At 31.0% G+C, this 23,227-nt stretch overlaps 1 protein-coding gene across 1 annotated transcript in view; it reads left to right on the top strand.

Moving 5' to 3' along the window:
- The window catches only part of LOC130448355 (paired box protein Pax-6), a 94,685-nt gene that overhangs the window by 11,243 nt on the left and 60,215 nt on the right, over positions 1–23,227 (top strand). The window contains exons 2-4 of the mRNA XM_056785684.1: positions 904–1,046; positions 14,718–14,943; positions 15,002–15,182. Coding sequence (XP_056641662.1) covers positions 1,034–1,046; positions 14,718–14,943; positions 15,002–15,182 — 420 coding nt within the window. The 5' untranslated portion in view covers positions 904–1,033. The remainder of the gene's footprint in view (positions 1–903; positions 1,047–14,717; positions 14,944–15,001; positions 15,183–23,227) is intronic.

The raw sequence follows: 23,227 nt of genomic DNA, 5'->3' as shown, positions 1-23,227 counted from the left end.
TTATGATAATTTTGTTAGTTTCGATATGATTGATCAAGAGCTAAACCTCAAATCCGATAAAAATCTCTGAACGTTCCATCTGTCTGAGACAGTTCTTGTGCTGCTACCAACAGTCTAAGGCTCACATTTTGATTCAGGTATTAATGGATCCAATATTCTCTCTGTATCCTGCTTTTTCTAAGGTATTGATAATAATCAATGAGTTTTTCCTCATCTGAGTTTAAATATTTTGAAGAATTACGTGTCACTGCTGCACCAACTGATTACGAGTCGTATCAGTACCTAATGTGTAGAGAGATCGAAATAAAGTTGATTGCCGAACGATACCGAACAGTCATAGTCATCAGATGTACTGAGTCGAACTCAGTAAGGAACTGAAGACGATCACCTGGCCAGCGAAACTTCAGACAACCTAATTACGAATGTTGGTGTAGTGGTAGTAGAAAGCAATGTTTTCAGTAGGAATATCACCAACGGTTTCTAAAAATACCAACTTAGTAGATGGTAATGTGGTAAAAAAATTGTTATGCTTTTATAATAATGTTGATTACGACATAATGTGTCGCAGTTAAAGCACATTTGATTTGATTAATCAATTGCTGCCTTAATTTTTATCTTTGTTTGTTTTGTTGAAAAAATATATGCTCTTGAAATCTTTCAAAAATGGGCCCTTTTGGAAAATAATTATTGACGTTATTAAAAATTATTTTGAATGTTGTGTAGTTGTTGAGTTTCAATTTTTTATGTGCGCTTTAAATCTATAAAAAAGCATAATGAAATCTGTTTATTTTTCGAGACTAAGACATCGAATTTGAATACTTAATACCAAAGTTATATCTAAATTAGTTTACTTGTAGAAATATTTTTTATTTTTTAATAATTTTATAACATTGTTTTTGTCAGGTAATCCCAAGAGATCAACCTGGGAGCCACCTCCGGACCCGTCCCGACTCCGGGCGGGTTTTCTCCAGTCATTTCCGCTGCAAAAACGCTTTCGTTGAGGGAATCACCTTGCGCAGAAGCTCTGTGGAAAATGCCACATAAAGGTAACGATTTGATCATTTATCGCTAATATTCTGTGTATTGATTTTCTTTTTTAATAAGTAATTTGCATTTTTATCATTTTATGAATAATGAGTTTTTAAATTTATCATTATTTAAGTGGAAAACTGTTTGAATTTGCTTTATTCAAGAATTTGACACAAAAATTACAATGCTGTCTTTTACAGTGTAATCAACAATTTTTGATCTGAAACTTTCTTAGCCTAATATCACATATATATCAAACATAATATTAATATTTAAAACTTCTTGGTGAGAATCAAGAGAAAATTTTTTGTATGAAGGACCCGTTCCGTCTCCAGTGTTGTTTTTATTGAATCTCATTCCATTTTTATCAAGTTACATATTGTTGTATTTCGTGAATTTATTTTTCGATTATTGATCGTAAACTGATTAGGATATGGTTCTTTGAAGCCCGTTCTTTTACTAATATTTGAAATGTTTCCAAAAACAGTGACTATTTGTTAGAACGTTTACATTAGAGTGGATCAATCAAGTCAATCATCTATCAAATTATCAAGCATATCTACATATATTGGCAATGACTTTTTGTCTGTTCATGTTTTTTTTTTATTTTCTTATTCCTTTGTATTTCAGTAGTAATTTCTATTCAATTTTTTCATCGTCGTATCTCTTATTGATTATTCCCTTCCCCATTTTGTATGACCCGTTTTTCTACAATTTTTTCTTTGTGTTGATTTTTCATCTCTATTGTCTATTTTCACTTTGTTAAATTATTATCAATCTTTTATTATCTGTCTTCTTTTTATTTTCTTATTTACATTTTCATTACTTTTTACTTTTTCGATTTTCTTATTCACATTCCTATTAATTTCTTCATTTTTTATTTCTTCTCTTTTCTTATTAACGTTTTCATCAATTCTTTTTATTTTTTCATTTCTTTCTTCTTACCGATTTCGTCAATTTTGGTAGACATAATTTGATTATTTTCTTGTTGTTTATTGTCTTATTTTAATTATTTTCATCTATCTTTCTGGTCACGTCTTCATTCTTTGTTTTTATAATGTTGAATAATGTTGCTACGTTTTTTATTAGTTCTGGTTGATTGGACAATCGCAGCTACTAAATTTTTTCCATTTCTCATCTAATTCAAATATCTTCTACTGCTTCTTTTGATTTTTTTGACGACATTTTCTTTCTGTTTTAGTCATTTATTTCTTAACAATTGTTATAATGGAAGACTTGATTATTATTTTTTTTAATTATAAATTCTAGATGAAGATTCTGGCTTTAGTCAAAAAGTTATTTGCTTTTTATAAAGAACCACATATTTTTGCTTAAGATCCCCACGCTGGGCGTTATTTTTATCATTCAATTGAACTTCAATTTAATTTCGATTATCTAAATTATTCTCAAATGTAAGTGAATTTTAATGAACTTACCAATCGAATAACTCTTTGAGTTTCATGGTTTCTATATTATCTATATTCTCTTGATGACCCAATAAATACTTTTGAAAACTTTTTCGTCAGTTTGCCCGTTCCAAAACCGCCTCCTATTCGCCACCGCTCCACCGATGACGAAGCTACTCCCAGAAGCTCAACTTACCATCGATAGTTATTCCAAGATACTGTGCCTTGAATATTGTTATTGATTCTCTTTTTCGTAAGAATAATAACAACTTCCGACTTGTTTAGTGCCAACGACTGTCCATGGTCCTTCATTTAACTTTTGACCACACGCATCACCTGATTCAGTTTTAACCAGATCACAAGCTGCAATAATTTGAAGTTGACGCGATCCTGAACGCAATATTTATGTTAATTAAATATTATTATTATAATTATAACAATATTTTATAACTTTTTAAAATCACTACAACGCGAAGTCTTACTATTTCCATAATTTATTTTGTTATGATAAATGAGAGGGATTTTTTAAAAAAGATATAAGCGAAATTTTTATTACAGAATTTTTTTCATTATTTTCCTTGGGAAGTGATGATTGTTTTATGAACTTTCAAAACAACTAATGTATAATATATTATTACACTAGTTACTAAACACCTGGCTCCAATTTTTGTTCTAAATTTATAAAATAGATTGTAGAAGCATTGGAAATATTTTGTTTTATGCTGGTTTATCGTATCTAAATATTGGAGCATCTTTTATTTAAATTTAGTATTTTAAATAAACAGAAACTAATCTCATTTCACACCAAAACTTTTGAAAGTTTGATTTAGAATGAGAATATATAAGAATAAAATAAGAATAAAATATCTTAAAAAAAGATCTACAATCCTATGAACTTTCACAAATGTGAAAACAATTACAATATTACTTTCAGTTTACCTTTTATATTCTTTTCATCATTTTGCGTTGTTGCTAGTCTGTAAATGAATACTCATACAGAAAGTGACGAATTTGAGGTGGTCATTACGAAAGTCGAGATAGTTTCCACAATAAATCCTCTATACCTACTGGAAATTGAAAGGTTCTTCTGGCAGGGGTGAAAATTTTAATAAAATATATGAAGAATGAATGATGTACAAAGCCAGAACGAAATTCCATCACTAATAATCTACTAGAGGAAAAAACTTGTCCGGAATATAGAAGGCGTGTAAAAAATTATATACTATTTAAGATAAATTTTATTAGACTGTTGAATAAATAGAAATGTAATGGTGGAATTATTTTGTTTAGTCTTCATCCTCATATACACTATCATATTGGTTTCCGTAATCCTTAATTGACACAGAATACTTCGAAGCTCTAATTAACTTAATTTGAGGCTCTAATATCTCATTATTTGTGAAAAAGATTGATAATAATTAATATCTAATATATTATATAGAGAAAAATCATTTACCATCAATATTGGCATAATCTGATTCGATATTAATGTTGTCTTCAACGATAGCATCAGTTACAGTAAGTGGTAGCTGATCTCTATTGAACAATTGAGCATTGCTGCACTGAAATTTGTAGAGAAATCCAGATGTGCAGTTCTCCAAATGCAGGCGAGATATTTCGTTTTAAATACGTGATGCTTAGCATGACATGAAGTCAAATGACATTCAATTACTTATTTTCAAATGGTTCATCAATATTTTCAGATGTGAAATTTTTCATGAATAAATCAAATCATCCCCTATCAGTGTTAACTCATAACAACTATAAACTCTTAACAATTTTTTCCAATGTTGCTACATGAGGTAGCAATTCAAACTTTAATCCATTAATTTTGGCTTTTGCGATAACGGATGTGTGAGCTAATGCATTCTTTCGATGGAACAACACTTTTTTCTCAACCAAACGCGATCGTTTCTGCTAAATTTCTTGATGAACATTATCCCACGCGCATTCCAAAAAACCGACGCCATGAGCTTGCCTGAGGATGGAACGGCTTTTCCCTTCTTTGAAGCCGGTTCTTCCTTTTCAATCCATTGTAATGATTGCTCTTTTGTTTTGGCTGTGAAGCGATGGATCCACGGTTCATTATTTCTGTGAAACCTCACCAAACACTAGATGGAAACATTTTCACGACATTGTTTTGGTTCTATTGTGAACAAACTCCGCACCCATTTTGCGCACAGGGTTCTCATGTAAATATTTTCAATTGATATGCAATGTACCGTACTTTTTGAAATGCCTACTATGTCTGCTAGCACGCGCACTTTCAATCAACCATCATTTCGTAACGCTTTGTGGATTTTCTTCAACATTTCTAGAGTCGTCACCTCATTTGGTCGACCACTGGTAGAGGGTAATCTTCGCAGGTCGTACGGCCTCGTTTAAACTTTAATACCCAATATTTTAATGTTAAAAACGAAGGAGCAGTCTCATCTAGAGTAGAATCTAGTTCAGGTTTTATATTGATTGAGCTAAGGCCTTTCAAATAAAAGTATTGTATCACATAACGATGATCAATATTTTCCATGTTTACAAATTTAATGGAAACGTTCACTGTTGATGGCTGCAAAACAAATACTAAACAACGTGGCGTCTTCAAACTAGTAATATGGTGATATTTTTCAAGTAACTACCGTCATCTCTAGGTCAGGCCAGATACTTCTGGGACAATCTACGTATGACATAACATGCTTTCTATAGTTAAAATACTCACTTAAAATGTATCTTTTTTTATTCCTAATATTAAATTTGAGTTAAAAAAAAAACGGAATTTAGCAAGAATAAGTAATAAATATCAGTACTATAATTTCTACTAAATTTTAATATTCATCATACATATAATTTGTCTGAAACGTAAAAACATAGTACCGAACATGTTAAATGTAATGTAAATACGTTGAATTACAACTTGTATTCTTAAACTAAATGTTTTAATTCAATTTTTCGGTAATACTTTAACGTTAAGGTAACACCGCCACCTTGTAGTATTTCCATCGTCGCCAACAGCTTCCATTCCGTAGCTCTTTCACGTCTCGGTACGTCCTCAATTCGGCATGTAATGTTAAGGTTAATGTAATTTAAACGTGGAGTGTCGCGAACTACGGGTTACCGAGTCAACAAAGAGACGCCATTTTCACGAGCTCGCTGAGATAAAGCAAAGAGCAAGAATGGACGAGTAAAGACGACAGACCAAAGTGTACGACGTTAGACTAAGAGAACCATTTCGTTTTTTTTGCTCGAAATAAGTGTGGCATTTTTTTACAAAAGAAATAATAAATATTTTATTTTCGATAAAACGTCAAATTATTCAACAAGCACTCGTTCCACTATGTGTCTAGATAATACAATTAGAGCGTCGACCCTCGAACCGAGCAATTTGCGATCTTTTAAAAAACCCACAAGCGGTTTCATATAAGAAAAGCAAAATGCATAAGGTCGGAGGGTTGGCGTATATTAACTGGTTCATTACAAGGAGGGGAAAGGAGAGAATGGAGAAAAACTTGTGTGTAATTGCTGGTTGATTAAAGGCCGCAGCGTGCTCGCAATCGAACATTCAATGTAGAGGGTTATTTTGCATCGTATGATTATTATTATGGGGGTGGTGTTGGCGAACACTCAAAAGAACAAACGTTTGAACGTTGAGTTCGTTATAGAGAACAGCAAGGAGCCACTTCCCAGAAAGCGTGTACGATGGGATATAAGAAAATACTAACTAATACTTATTTTCTCATACTTATAAGATATTTTGAATTTTCCTTTTTCTATTTTATCGATGTATTTCGTATACCAAATTGATTCAATAAGTACCTTCCTGATTCTGAGAGTTACAATGTGTAAATGATAAGTAAATATAGAAAAATAACTTGTGGGGTAGAATCCTATGGGTTTCCTTTATTGTTATCTAGTTTATACACCTCTTTAAGAGCTATTATCATAAGGCATTTATGAAAAATAGATTAAAAATATGTTGAAATTTATTGAAGATATAGAAAGGGGTAAATATTGTCAGACTATGTTGAATAATATGTTCTGACACTAGTGTATTGGGGTCTCTTATACTTTTCTGGTCTATTTTTACCCCTTTCTAGCAGAGATACTGGAGAGCTCAGTGTTTACAGCTGAATGTTGGTAGCTCTAGCTACCAGAGGTTCTCGTCTTCTATTTCAAGCGCTCCCAAGTGTAGTGTTCTTAGTATTTCATAATTCGAGAGCTAGGTCTAGCGTTTATTGAGGCGACAGTGTCCAGATAGAACTCGTGTTAGTATTCGTAGATTGTTCTTACTTCAATTGATACATTCAGCAGATCTACTCTGGTTATAGTTTCCCAGAAAAGTCTTTGCTTATCTCAGCCCATGTTCCAATCATTGGGATTGCTCCTACCGTCTTTTTAAGTGCTTTTTCCATTGTTCTGTAGCTGATACCACAGAAGGGTTTTGGGAGAAGGCTCAAGTCTTTACTTTTCACTGGTAACTGGTTATTGCACTGTAATACTATGGAGCAATAAGTTTTAAGTATTATTTTGTATATCAATAGCTTTTTATCGAGACATTTGTGTCTAATTATCCAGTATTTGTCAAAGTTTAATGCCAAGCTGTTTTATTTTCAAGAGGTGTTTCATCCTAGAAAGTCTCCAATTTTTGTCTCCTTTCTCCTATGGAATTTGTCTGAAAGACTTGTGATACAGTTTGAATATCTCGGTGTTAAGCTACGAAAGCATTATCATGTATTGTCTGATGTAGGTAAATCGGCTGCATATAGAAGCGATCCCAAAGGGCTACTTGGAAAAAATTTACGTTGATACTTAACCATGAAGCACCGATCTACCGAAATAAGATTTCAGAATGTGGAAACAATTTTGGGAAAGGATTTTTTTGATTTCGTATGTTACCACGACTACTACTAGTTCAGACTAGTATAAACCTTACTTACATCCTCGAATATCTCCAGGTCTTGTATGATTTGTTATTCTTTGTTCTCGCTCCAGAAATTCCGAAATCCGAATTAATACTTTGAAATAACTTTGCATTTACGAATAATGGTATTATTTTGGTTTTAAATAGCTTTTATAACAGTTTTGGAAGTAAAATAATAAGTTTATAGGAAGTAACTTCTTCCATGGGTTTCTCAGATTTGGGTATGATTATTATTTCATTTAAATTGGATTTGAAAATTTTTGTCTTTGCTATTTTGAAAACAATGATAACTTTTGAAGGATATATGTTAACAATCAAAAGCTACTTTGATTGCTGTTGTTAATAAAGGGTGTTAAATTGGATGAATATAAATTAACTTAGTCACAGACAGAAATAAACAACTTTGTTAAATAATTAAACAGCTATAAGCGAAATATTCAGGCCGTGTTTTCATATTGTAACAAAGACATAGTTGTTCTTGGTCACTTTTAATATTGGCCTGAGGTCCAATTATAGTTTAGTGGAAGCAAATATCAAAACCAAAATACTCGTAATAATAAAAACTAAGCAATATTTATCAAGGAATATTGAATTCAATCTGACCTCAAACAGTGAGATAGCTTAAGCTTTTGCAGAGATACTTATGTGGTAACTAGAGCTTACCTTGTTTTGAGTGCGACACTCCTTCTTTCTGGCTAACTGTCTTGATGTCCAGAAAGTAAGGCATTTGCTGATAACTTGAGTAAGTTTATTAACAGCAGCAATTTTGGATTGTTTGAGACAGAAACAACCCTGGTTAGAATGCTGCTGGAAACTGTTACTTGGAACTTTTTCGACTCATTCACAAATATTTAGTCGACAAACATTTTCTCTCAGATGAATCAAATATGAAGATTAGAACACATTTTTAAATAGTATAAACAAAGTTTGTGAAACAACGATTATTTGATTTTTAAGAGGCTCTGATAGAAGAAACAAACATGTTCATTAGGTCTATAGTTATCTACGCGGCAAAAGTTACTCATGACACTTAATTGGTTTGTCTTCAAAATGATGGTAAAGCTGCAGATGACAAAACTGACAAGATTGCATTCTTGTAGAATGATTCAACATCCTCGTATATATAAAATCAGTGGAAAAGAGTTGATTTATCCGAATATTTTTTTTAAGAACCAAAGTACAGTGAAGAAGAAAACAATAATGAAAAGACAATCACAAAATACTTATTTATTACTTAGTCTTTTTTTAATAAGTTTTACTAGATATTCTATGTGATTATATAGCTTTATATTATCTATTTATTCTTTTTTGGAAGGCGTCTTGAGGGTTAACGTAAACTGTGTATCCGAAATCGGTTTTGATTCTGAGGTTTATTCTTGCGCCCGTGGATTTTTCTCCCTTGATTCCGATATATACGAAAAGAGGATTCTCGCTACTTATCTTATTCTCAAATCTGAAAAAAGTATTGTAATATTTTTTTCTATAACAATCACAATATTATATTTTGGAAATTTTGAATAAATAAGATATTTTTCGGCATTTTTTTCATAGTTTTAAAAGATTTTTGAATGATTTCTATCGATGAGTAGACTCGTATCTATAAAATTTGATCACTTTCATTAGTTTTTCAGCAGTTATCACCAAATATTTGGAGGAGCGCACAGGTACATTTAGAAAACATTTTGTTCATCTAGCGAACTATGTCACCTGTGTCGAATCCGAAAGAACGTTCGACGAGCACACAAGAAAATCTGATCTGCCGAAGTGAGTCCTAGAGATGGGCAAACGAACTTGAACTTGAATAATCATTAAGACATAACAAAAAACTATCTAAGATTGAACAAAATGATCAAATGTTCGATATCATATAAAATATTGAACAATAATTGATACAAAAAGTTATGGTATTAGGTTCAAAATAATAAAAAAATTGCGGATTTTCAATTTACCACAAAAAAGTTTTAAGAATGGTTAGGTTAGAATGAGAAAGTATTAATTCTTTTTTACTTATTGTTAACTCTTTTATAACATTTCTTCTTTTATTTACGGCAATAAACATTTCAAGCTAAATTAAATTTGTTTCTTCCTTACCTCGGCTTGATAAAGATTTTGAAAATATCATTTAAATCATCTTTCATATCCTTGCTTTTTGTGTAGAGCCCAATTATATCATATCATATTTCTTGTCTACAAAAAAAAACTCTGGTTTTGTAAAGAAATTATTAGATAGAAAAGAAATTGGGGGAATAAAAATTACACTGGAAGAGGCTACGCCATCTACAACGCCCAAAAAACTGATTGTTTGGAGTAATACTTTTGATGCTAGAAGAATTAGTGCTAAAATTAATTTTTTTCCTAATTTTCATCACCGAGATTCCCAGATCTCAAACTTTTGGGCTTATTTGTATAGTGGTACTTGAAAAGCAGAGTCTAAATGATTTAGGAAGCAAATTTTAAAAAGTTAATAGCACAAATAAGAATTTTATCCGAGGCATGTTCAAAAGGAATTCAAATCACCTGTAGAATATTGTTAAATTTATCAAAATTATTTTAGAATTTGATTTAATTAATTATTTTTTCAATAACTATCATGCAATTTGTGAGGAGTGGACTTTTGGCAATATGTACAACTTCATATTCCATAATTAGGTCTTATTTTATTGAAATCAGTTTTCATTTTTTGTTTAAAAAAGTTCCTACTTCCAAAATCAGCGTATTTTTTCCCGAAGAAACTGTTTTTCCACAACAAAATAAATATTAAGAACACATTGTATAAAATTTGTGGTAATTCATTTATACCTTATCCAAATATGAAAATAGCTTTTAATAAAACTATTTTCATATACTTTAGAATGTTTTATAAAAGTAATTATCGGAAAAACTGAACTTTCACAAATTTCACGGCTTTTCCTGTATGAGAAGATTAACACCCGGAAACTTGACTTGAATTGCGTAGAAGCGCGATGTACGCCGCCATTTTCAAGACAGGATTTAATCTTTGTCCTATTTTATGCTTTTCCAAGCGTGATTTCCCACTTTGAATGATTACGCAGAAGGTAGATTAGTGACTACATGCGAATAGTGAATAAAGACAAATGTGTATAAGGCCAAGTCAGATAGGTATTTCATTCATCAGGTTTAACAGAAATTTGATTATCAACGTGTCTTAATGTGTTAGATGGGTCATAATTCACAATATTAAAAATATGATATAAAGATTCACATCGTTATTTAACTCATCGTTCTAGTAAACAAAAAGTGAGTTTTTCAACAAAATTCTTCCAAAAATGAGACTTGAATTTCATTCTTCACCAATAATTCAATTGATAAAAATAATAAAGCTGAATGGATAGAATCATAATGAGCTTATCTTATGGCAGGCTATTGGTCGAAACTTGTGATTCTCTTAGGATGTGATATCTTTTGTAGAAACTCCATATTATCAATATAATTCGATCTAAAGATCCAATTTCCAATCTATTGTGAACCAAATTGGTATATTATAGCACATCAAACAGAGGTATATGCATTGTATGATTTCAAAGCAACTTACTAACTTCGAAATCTGGTAACTGCTACTGGACGACATAGGCGGAACACACCCCAAGAATTTATTTAATAATGAATTACAGTAATGAAGAAATGATTCATGATAACAACAAACAAAGGACGTTGATTTTTTATATATAAAAAAAAGACAATTTCACACTGATAATGTACACATACACACATATATTTATGAAAGAACAAGTTGGAGCTGTACCACATTAGGTAGATTGGTAGATGTGATGCAATCGAATGAAGATCTAGCTCCTCTGGTTTATTATTCGTGAGGCCATTAAAAATCTATAATATATCAATCATTTAAAACATCAAATAAGGCCCAAAATGAATCAAATAACCGTAAAGATGCTACAGAATGTTTGAACACATAATTATTGTAACTATTGTTAATTGATTTAAACTTTATTTCGATCTATAGCATCATCAATTATTATACAAATTGATAATTGGACAATTAGTCTTTTCGTTACCAATATTCAAAAATAAAAAAAAATATGTGTCATTTATGAATTTACCTTTTTGATGCTAAAATACAAATATCAGGATTGAAATCAGCAGATATCTAATGAAAAATGGGGTAGCCTGAGCCCAATATTATTTATATCAGTTATGCGTAGAATAATAAAACGAATGAAAGAAAAAACTGAGCCGTTGAATTCGATTATAGACTACAAGTGTCTGAAACCATAAAAAATATATTCACTACTGTATGCAGATGATGGTTTTTTTAACCAATTTCAGAAATATAATGTTAATATGTGACCTAAAAAAGTAGAAAATATAATAATGGATTTATATACCCTTGAAAACAAAGTGATGATTATATGTTATAAACAGCAGGATCAAAATAGAAATAAAAACCATATAGGTATAGAGCGAGATACCGGATATAAGAATAACGATTGAATATATAGAAACTATAATGATGGATGATAGAGTAGAGAAATCGAAAAAAAGGGACATTGAATCGACATTGAAAAAGATCGTAATTTAGATCAGCTTATTTGAAATGTAATCACTAACAAGAATAACGTAGAAAAATGAGGTAGAATAAATTTAGAAATGAAGATAACTAATAACTAAGATCCAGTAATAAGTGACATAAAGAAAAAATAGTTAAATTGGTATTGAAGTATTCTCCGCACTATATAACATAGATTTAAAAGAAAAATTATGGAACCAGGAAGTACTATTAAAGAGAAGAAGACGTACACTGAGAAGAAGTGGATAGACCAAACGATAGATAGCCGAAAAGTAGATAAAAACCATAATTGTAGTGAAAATATTAGGACACAGAAAGGAATGGAAACCTGAAGAAGGAAAGAATATTATTGTTGATATATTTCCAGTATCACTTTTTGATATTTTACCAGACTCAGGGAATTCACACTTTCTTTTCCACTCTCCTTTTTTTCAATTCTATTATAAATGATAGAACATCACCAATATTTACATTAAGTAAGGTAATTACTTACAAGAAAATATCTTAATTATAATGTCAATTCCACAGACATTTATATAAACATACCTGAAGAGATAGAAGTAGGAAATAAGAAGATTGTAGATGACAAATTTCCATTGAATGTAACTATTCGATATTCCCAGAACCAGTGAAGGAATCCACTCGGACTTTTCTATTCTCTTTTCTTAATTCTAATTTTTCATTCTTTTGTCTGTTTCATATTATTATATCTATAAATCGTACACCACTGTTTGAATATAGTAGTACCCCAATCTCCCTTTCCTCAACTCTCTATCTATTCACTGATATATTATCAGATTAAAACGCACTTAAACGCTCCTGCTTTCAAGTCAAAATCCGCTTAGCTTTGGAAGTTTTGTGTTGTTATTCACTCGACATTATTGTATTACATTGTTAGTTTTAATATTAAAAAAATATATATTCCACATTTATATACGATTATATTTAATTCTATATGAAATTCCACATACAAAATAAAGGAATAACTTCAAATCATTCAAAATTATCTAAATAGACTTAGTAAATACGCATATTTTGGATAATTAGAAAATTGAAAAACTGAAATCATATTTCTTAGTATGTCAACAACGAACCCCAAGATTTCAATCAACACGCCTAGGAAAGAAACATTGAAACATGTAGCAGGTTCTTGAGAACAGATCTAAAATCGATTGAATATCTTCAAACGTCACATTTATATTAATTTTTGGCAAAATTCTGGTATAAACGACTCTTATATTAATCTAGCGTTATTTGAGTTCAGGTATATTACCTGCAAAATGATTTTAAAGCACTTTTTCCATTTGTTTTTAATATTTAATCAGGACTACACTAAATCTATCCCAAAATTTGAATTCTGAATTCTTCCACCCATTTTTGGCTTTTTTATAAATGTGACTTCCAGTCCAGATGAACTTTAAATCTTTTCTTTCAATTATAATTCTTATATAATTGATTTAGTATTTATTTAGTATGGGATGAGATGAATTATCAGGAGAAAACTGGGTTGTTAGAGCTCTTAATGATAGTCTAACAGTTGATCTGATGTGGCTTAGCTCCTACTGAGAATAGAAAATCGAAACAGAATAAATAAGAGAAGAACGAGGGGATAGAACAGGATAGAACAGGGAAAAAGGTTTTCTGTATTTATGTAATGTTTTCTATATATTTTATTCCTTCTAAATTGTTTCTCTTAATACTAAGCTGTTCCTTCATACTGAAGATACTGTTTACACTACCGCTACACCAACACTCACAATTACATTCCCTGACGCTGGTTTCGATATCCAAGTTATCGTCTTCAGAGACTGAAGGTAAACAGTTTACTTTCAGTGTAATTGTGAGTGTTGCTGTAGTGGTAGCGAAAATCAATTCCAGTGAAAAAACCTCTTCGGCGTCAAATTTTACATTCATTTCATTAACAAATAGAGAGGACTGTAAGGATACATTCCAAATTACCTATGTGGTCTTTAAACCGTACACTAATGAATCTCTTAGTCTGCCCAACAAACTTTTCGACACAATCATTACAGCTAATTTCACAAATACGTCTCTTTTCTAAATCTGGAATGGGATGACCCAACAGTCTTTTTAATTTAATGCTGAATTTATGAGTCAATTTTTATTTCTAACCTACTCTATTGAAAATTCCTTCCATTCCTTTTGTAGAAACAGGATGAAAGGTACCATTATCTATTTTAGAAAAAGGTTATTTGTCAGAGATATTTCTTATATTTATAACGGTTGAATAACGTAAATACAATTTTGTTATCATGACCCTTAAATGCAGCCACACCTATAATAAAAGTACTTTTCTTTTTGCATCTTTTGATGCTGAGTGGAAAATGAATTAAGAAATGTACCAGGAAATGGAGACTAGTCATCTTATGTTGCATGCAGTGGAAAGACTAAGTCGGAATGTATCAGCACGTAAAAGTGTTTTTTCCTAAAAACATCAAATTCCAGCTTATTATTATTTATAATTACTTATGTATCTAAAATGATAACTTTCCTTTTTTTCACTTCACAAGTTAACTTTATAGATATTTTGAATTTAGTTCCAAAATGAATTCTTCCACATCTGTTTTTTCGCATCAAATATAGCAAAAATATCATCCACATGTCAGTACCATATCCTGAAAAAATACGAAACTTGGTGATAGGTAATTACCCGTAGCTGTATAAAGTTTTTTTATATTTCTAATTAAAGTATTAAAATATCCTTCTATTGATTAGATTTGTTATAATTTCGCTTATATCTTGTAATATTATCGATTCAAGTAAGCGATGGATTGAATCGATGAAATATGTTACCTCTTTTCAGAAGAGGACTTCATGCATCATGCAATGGGCCAAAATTCATTGTTTGGATGTTCCACAGCCGGACACAGCGGAATCAATCAATTAGGAGGTGTCTACGTAAACGGTCGACCACTTCCAGATTCGACTCGACAAAAAATCGTGGAATTGGCTCATTCGGGAGCACGTCCATGCGACATCTCAAGAATATTGCAAGTATCCAACGGTTGTGTCTCAAAAATATTGGGCAGGTAATATTCTGGTAACAAATGTGGCTGTATGTTTGGCTGATGGTAGTTTTGTTGACAGGTATTACGAAACCGGATCTATAAAACCAAGAGCTATTGGTGGATCGAAGCCTAGGGTTGCTACGACGCCTGTCGTGAATAAAATCGCCGAGTTTAAAAGGGAGTGTCCTTCGATATTCGCTTGGGAAATCAGGGACAGGCTGTTGAGCGAAGCAGTGTGCAATAACGATAATATACCCAGTGTAAGTATGAATATTATCATATTCCATGAAAATTTTATTTGAAATTAGTACTTTTACATCACGAGAGTTTATATAATTTATTGCGAGGTGAAAAATTTGTATCTTTTCTATTGAACATATAAAGGATTCGATCTTATACGTTATCAAGTAGTTGATTAAAAAAATTATCAATAGGGGTTTTCTCTCATAAAAATTTCCTTGCCCTCGTAAAAATTTACTTTTCCTTTAATAGACCATAAAACCAAAAAAGAAAAAAACCGAAATAAGGAGCAACTAAAATTTGGTGGTAGTAAAATCATCGTGGAAAAGAGACCCTTGAGAATTAAAGTCGTTAAATGTTTTTATAGAACGAAAAACATTTTCGTTAACAGCTATAAAAAAATAGTTATTCTTGATGACTGATCTTCATTCAAGATTAATTTTGCACAACGATTTTTATATGAATTTAAAACCTAATAAACAAAAAGTTTACTTATATTCACATCAATATTATATAGTCCAATACTTCTACCTTCCTTGGTGTAGGATTCTATTTGTACATCGATTTCCATCAATTTTTTTCACATTTTTGACCAAATTCTCATCCTCAAACCAACAGGTTTTACTTCATATCTTTAACAATTATATTGAATTTCTGTACATCTACTTTATTTTCTTCTTTTTACATAGTATGTTGTATATTGTATTCCCAGTTTCTCTCTCATTTCGTTATTTTCACTTTATTCAATTCTCTTACCCTTTGATCTTTTTTCAAATATTTTATTGCTTTTATTTTGCTTATTTGTTTGTTTATCTAAGTCAATATTAGTCTTTTTCTTGATTTTTAAACGTTTATTTTCGTTTTTATTTTCAATTGATGTTGTTAAGTTATGAAAGCTTCTTGTTTCTATTTATTCTTTCCTTTATTCTTGGCTCTCCTTCTTCATTAATTCCCTCTACATATATATAATTAGTTTATATATTTATATTGCTTGTCCATTTTATTTTACCACGTAATTTTATTTTCTTTTTTGATGTTCTCACCACATTTTTTGCGTTGTCTTTACTTTTATCTTCTTTCTTTTATAATACGACTCTATCATCTACAAGTTTACGATCCCAATTTTCTCTACATTCAAAATTTCGTCTAATAACGTTTGATCATTCCTATTTTTATCTTTTAATGTCTAGAAGCTTTTTATAGTCTTCTTAGAGAAACCTCTTCTTGTCTCTTTCCAAATTCTATTGGAATTCTCAGTACTATCTCTTCCGAAGTATCTTTTCCATTTTTTAATCCACATATTGCTTCAGATTTACAAATTTTCCAAATTCTTATGATTCAGTTTGTTCAAAGTGAACAGTTTTTCTCCTTAGAAATCGTACATTAGAGCGGTAAAAAATAACAATTTATTGATTTCGTTTCTTCTAAGAATTGATCTGATTAGATCATTTCTCGTTAGGTGATTTCTCATCTAAATTTTAAAACTCGAAATTTCTATCTTTTCTTTCACGTTTGGTCGTAAATTCTTCGACGGAAGGCGGATGTTCTATGGTGAATGAGGGTTCTTTTATCTAAAGAAGAGTCCCCTTAATACTTTTCAAGTCAAGTCTGTTTACTTCAGAGAATGTGACACACAAACTATTACAAGGAATAAGAAGCAAAATATAAAAATGTGTCTTCTATCTGCTTTGTTAAGTTGAACTAATTTTGTCACCAATGATGTTTCCTATATTCCAAAAGATATTCACTCTTCAAATGAATTTTTTTTTATTTCAAGAAGCACTTAACGATGTAGACGAGAAAAAATGTTCATAACTCAGTAGATATTAACCAAATTTTGCTTAAAAGTTATTTTAAAATGGACGCAAAAAAAACTTATTTAAATATTTGACTACCGAAAAAAGTCCCGGTCCTGATTGTGTTTTCGTTTTAGCAAGGTGTAGGAAGACATTTCATTACCTACACGCAGTGCGTATCGCATTTTGTTATCGATGAAAATTTTACGCAGGCGCTTTGCAATTAATACAAAACATTTCGTGCCACAGGGCTTTCAAGGATTATATAACTGAGAATTAATAGCATCCTGAAAATTTCCGAATAAATCACTTTTAATTGTTTATAAATCAGCTATAAATTGGTTTCCTCCAATAAAATTAATTGATTCGAGAAAGAATATCGCAGGGTTTGTACAAAAATAAACAAAATTTGACCAGGACTGACAAATACAATTTTCTATACACTTGTAATCCTTGGCTGGGATAGCCTTCAGCGAATTAGTTTTTATCCTATTAATGTACTCATGGAGCGTTTCCTGCAGCGGATTTTTGAATTTCGAGAAGAGGAACAGGTCGCATAGAGTCAAATCTGGTGAATATAGAGAATGAGCGGTGACTTTCGTTTCGTGTTTGATGAAAAGACTATGTCGCAATATCACGATATTTGTGGTGGCATTTTCGGATTCAACTAATTTTTAGAAGTCCATTCGCTCGATTATTGGGCAATTTCGACGTCACATTCATAAACCAATAATTTGTTGTGAATAGTTCTGGTTTTTGGTAGGAATCAAGCAGTGACACGATTCAAATTAATCAAAATATGTTGAGTCGATCTATAAGAGATGTTGGGAGCCTCTGTTATCTTTCAGATGCCAACACTACAATTTTATAGCACCATTTTCGATGTTACCACCGTTGACAGATTTCGACGACTTCATGGCTTTCACTGAATGCTTTATGTCACTCATATACTCACTTTATAATAAAGTAGAACAACATTATCAACGATTTCATAGCCTTAGGTTCATGTTAACTCGTAGCTCAACTTCATTCAATATCTTCAGACATCAAAAACAGACACACACATTGAGATATGACGCTCATAATCCACACGAACATCCATAAAGATTTCAGTTATTTAGGAAAGAAAGATATTACTAAAACCGCACAGTTTAAATGCACCGGGCCGGATTCAATTTAATCAGACCATGTATGTAGAAATACTTGTACATGTCGTAGATTACTTCCTAAATTTTTGTGTCGTTCCACGAATTAAAATGCTAAACGACAAAATGTATCATCGACTCTATTCCAACCGCACAGTTTATTTATATTCCCTAACGTAACATCCCTAATTCAACCCCTTATTTTACATTGTCATACAAAATTATTAAAAACATTCATAACCCGCAAGGTAAACACCGCTTTATAATGGGATCTCCCTCCCTTTATCCCTATAGAAGCCGAAACGGCTACTTACAAACCAAAAACTAAAGCACCTGGCGTCAAACTGCAACACACATCCCGCCTTTTATCATCATAAAAACAAACGAGCCCATCTGTCCAATGGCGAACCGGAACTCCGCCATTTTATCTTTCGTCGTATTCTTCGTCGATGACAATTGGAGAACCCTCTTATTATGTAACAGAAAATTTATTCCAAAGCAATCTGTTATTTCTTTATTTATTCTTTTATCTGTTTATTGAATCCAATTATTTCAGAATGAGATAAATTATTGGAAAATTGTTTTTATAAGATTTTTAAGTATACGGAAACGATAGTTCTATTGTCGACGTTTTTCCAATTCTTTGTTCTTTGGGCCCTGTTAAGAACGTCGTAACATACATTTTCATTAAAACTTATTGAGCTTCTTCATTCAGTGTTTAATTTAAATAGTAAAAAGCTATGTCTTAGTTCAATATCTTTGAACCAGGAGTCGTTAATTATGTTTATTTCATTCAAATATGGTTTACCCACTTTTGTATATAAAATTATTTTATAAAAATTGAAAAAAGGCCTTTTTCACCTAATTAATTTGCACGCTAGTCTCCAAAGAGAATTTTACAAATTTAAATGCTCCTCTCAAGTACGACTGCAAGGCTGCTTTCTATATCTTGATAATATAAAGAAGATGATCCAATTTGATTTAGCTACAATATTTCAAGCTATGTTTCTGATAAAAAAGAATTTGAATATATATTTAGAAATGGTCTTTCTGTTGCATTATGAATGACTAAATTGTACGTGGAATATAGTTACGATGGTACATGTTATACTTTTCTCGATTTTGATTGCCAGATTGGTTAAAGCAATAAAAGAAATGAATGTCTTATCGGTTTTTTTTGACACTTTAAGTTTATACAAGAAGCTCCTCTCAAGTACGGCTACAAGGCTGCTTTCTAAATCTTGGTAATATAAAGAAGATGATCCAATTTGAATTATTTACAATATTTCAAGCTATGTCTCTAATAAAATCTATGTTTCGAATAAAAGCTATGTTTCCAATAAAAGCTATGTTTCTGATAAAAGCTATGTTTGTTTCTAATAAAAGCTATGTTTCCAATAAAAGCTATGTTTCTGATAAAAGCTATGTTTGTTTCTAATAGAATCTATGTTTCTAATAAAAGCTATGTTTCCAATAAAAGCTATGTTTCTGATAAAAGCTATGTTTGTTTCTAATAAAATCTATGTTTCTAAGAAAAGCTATGTTTCCAATAAAAGCTATGTTTCTGATAAAAGCTATGTTTCTGATAAAAGCTATGTTTCTGATAAAAGCTATGTTTCTGATAAAAGCTATGTTTATTTCTAATAAAAGCTATGTTTCTGATAAAAGCTATGTTTGTTTCTAATAAAATCTATGTTTCTAATAAAAGTTATGTTTCCAATAAAAGCTATGTTTCCGATAAAAGCTATGTTTGTTTCTAATAAAATCTATGTTTCTAATAAAAGCTATGTTTCCAATAAAAGCTATGTTTCTGATAAAAGCTATTTTTGTTTCTAATAAAATCTATGTTTCTAATAAAAGCTATGTTTCCAATAAAAGCTATGTTTCTGATAAAAGCTATGTTTATTTCTAATAAAATCTATGTTTCTAATAAAAGCTATGTTTCCAATAAAAGCTATGTTTCTGATAAAAGCTATGTTTGTTTCTAATAAAATCTATGTTTCGAATAAAAGCTATGTTTCTGATAAAAGCTATGTTTGTTTCTAATAAAATCTATGTTTCGAATAAAAGCTATGTTTCTGATAAAAGCTATGTTTGTTTCTAATAAAATCTATGTTTCGAATAAAAGCTATGTTTCTAATAAAAGCTATGTTTCTGATAAAAGCTATGTTTGTTTCTAATAAAAGCTATGTTTCTAATAAAAGCTATGTTTCTGATAAAAGCTATGTTTCTAATAAAAAAGAATTTGAATATATTTAGAAATGGCCTTTCTGTTGTGTTACGAATGACTAAACTAAAGCAATAAACAAGTTTACACATTTTTCTTCCACTTCTTTAAAGGCCTATGTAATATACAGGGTCCTCCAGGACAAGTAACAGGTTTCAAGTGAATTTATAGTGTCGAGCTACCATCAGATTGATATCATTTTTAATGAGTTTTAAGATGAAGTTTTGTACATTTACGTTTTTCGTATTAAATATCGTCTAAAACCCTAAGAAAATACTGAAAATCTCCATAATTTTGCTTTTAAACGTGACTCATGAATAGTTTAGCTATAAACATATCTGTTTATATTGTTATAATAGTCCGGTCAAATTAGACCAAAAATAAAAGTGAAGCTATATAAATTCCCATCAAGCTGGAAATCAGTAAAATTGCTTAAACATCAATTGAAAATGAAATTGGAATGTTGCCCATCATTTCCGTGCATGGAAAAATTTTTATTCAAGGTCAAAGGTCAAAAAAATGAGTTTTTTGCGATTAACAGCAAAACGGTAAGCTTTATCATGAAAATACTTCAGACAAAAATAGTAGATCATAAAATTATCTACAAAAAACGTTTCAATACTTTTTTCCGTACGAGCCATCGTTTCTGAGATATAACAATTCAAAAAGAATTTTTATGAGAAAACTCTCCGTTTTGCTGAAAATTGCGAAAAACTCTTTTGACCTGTGACCTTGAATAAAATTTTTTCCATACACGGAAATGATGGGGAACATTCAAATTCTATGTTCAATTGTATTTTAAACAAATTTACTGATTTTCAGCTTGATGGGAATTTATGTAACTTTGAATGTCTAAATTGACCGGATTAATAAAATGATTTTTATGGTGACAAATGTGGGATTTACTTATAAATATCTGTGATATGATTTATGTATTTATTATTAGACTTCCATGGTGAGATATCGAATCGACTCGAAGACTAGTTTGAAATTTATATAATCAATCCAAGGGTTCTCTTTTAAAATTATAATAAAAATCCAACAGATTCCTACAAATTCGACTTTTACGGTTAAAAATATTTTTGCCTCATATTGAATTTGCCTATTCTAATATACTTCATGTACATGATATAATGGTTTGTTGATTATAAGTTTATTTATAAGATTATATATTTAGAAATAATTGAAGCCATTCTTCACAAGCGATGAAATTTCGGTTCATCGGTTTTGACAAATTTTACATTTCGACTAATTTTTGAGTATACATTTTCTATATTGGAAAGTTCATCTTTTAACCTCTTAGTACAATTAAAATTTTTCTATGGCATCTTCATCGTATTTCGGAATTAATATATGAGTTTTTTATTATATTTTTATCTTGTTTGCTGTAGATTCTTGTAGAATTCACTTGATCGTCGATAGCTTTTTCAAAATTTCTTTAAGACAGACTGTGACATCTATTTAAGTCTAGCAGCACCCTTTTTCAATCGCAGGACAGTATTAAGTTCAAATTCGCGACGTTTCACTATGAGTATGAGTTTGAACTATTGTCCAAATGGAATGGTCGCCGCGAATCTTTCTCGCCGCGATACTTTCGCGCGAATTTATCGTTGTACTCTGAATTTCATGTTAAATTGAACGCAAAAATACGTCAATCTTTGAGTACGCAATAGGGGTCGAGATACTGAAGACGTATTGCTACGTTCAGTTTATTATAAAATTTAGATTACGCTCTTTCTATGGAGAAGAGCACAAACTTACACACGGTGCGTAGGGACTTATTTTACCGCCCAGTTTCATCAAGTTTCATCCAAATTCTTTCCATTTCTTTCAATGTTTTGTTTGTGGTAGTAACTTATGTAAGTTTACTTCAGTTCTTAGTCGTTTTATTGATTTCGTGCATTCAGGTCTTCCTTGGTGTTCCACTCTCAATGTTTTGGGTTCTCTTGACACACATTTACACATTCTCCTTCAAACTATATATATTTGCTGCTGCAGTTATGTGATATACAGAGTCTTCCAGGAATTGATGGAAAAATTTCTTCCTTGGTCTTCCTCTGTTCCTCGTTCTTAATGTTCTGGCTTCAAGTATTCTTCTTGCAAGCCTTTCCTCGCTCATCCTTTTCACATCTCCGAACCGTTTTAGTTGATTTTCTTCTATGTATTGCTCTGCAGGTTTTGTATTTAATATTTGCCTATACGTTTCGTTTTTAATCTAATTGAGTCTTGTTCGAAATTTTCTGGAGGAATCTCATTTCCGTTGTTTGTATTTTTACCTGTGTCTATGTGTTTTTTATTCCCTAAAAAACAATTCTATTGGTTTCAATAGTATTGCTGCGTTTGTTGGTTTTTCTTTTATTTCTTTCTCAAATTTTCCATCTTATGTTATCAGTGAGTCGAGTTTTTTATTTGTCAATTTTGACGTCGTGATTCTGTGCTTATGATCATCGTCTTGGTTGTATCTGTGTATATGTTCGCACTGTAGTTTTTGATTGTTTTCAATTAACACGTGATTTAATTCGAATGGAACGATTAACCTCTCTTGGAGGCAACCTAATCTGTTGTGAGCGAAACTTCGACGACTCACGATACTAAGATATCAAATTAATTTTATATAGTTCTCGTTGTTAGTATCATGTAAGATTTGTATTTTTCGGTTTTCAAATCCAATTAAAATAGAAATCACAAATGAAAGTGACGTGAAACGATTTCACGTAAGATTCGTGGATGAATTTTCTCAAAAGTAGGTAAGTAGTTGTCAAAATTTCAATCGGAATGACAAACGAGACATCGAATCCCGTGTAGTGAATTGATAAAGAGTAAACGGTAAACTTATAAATACAATCAGATACGCAGACGATACAGTTGTAGTGTGTGACGACTTGAATGGATACTGC

Source organism: Diorhabda sublineata, chromosome 8, assembly GCF_026230105.1.
Source record: "Diorhabda sublineata isolate icDioSubl1.1 chromosome 8, icDioSubl1.1, whole genome shotgun sequence".
NCBI lineage: Eukaryota > Metazoa > Arthropoda > Insecta > Coleoptera > Chrysomelidae > Diorhabda > Diorhabda sublineata.
This window is presented reverse-complemented; position numbering and strand designations above follow the sequence as displayed.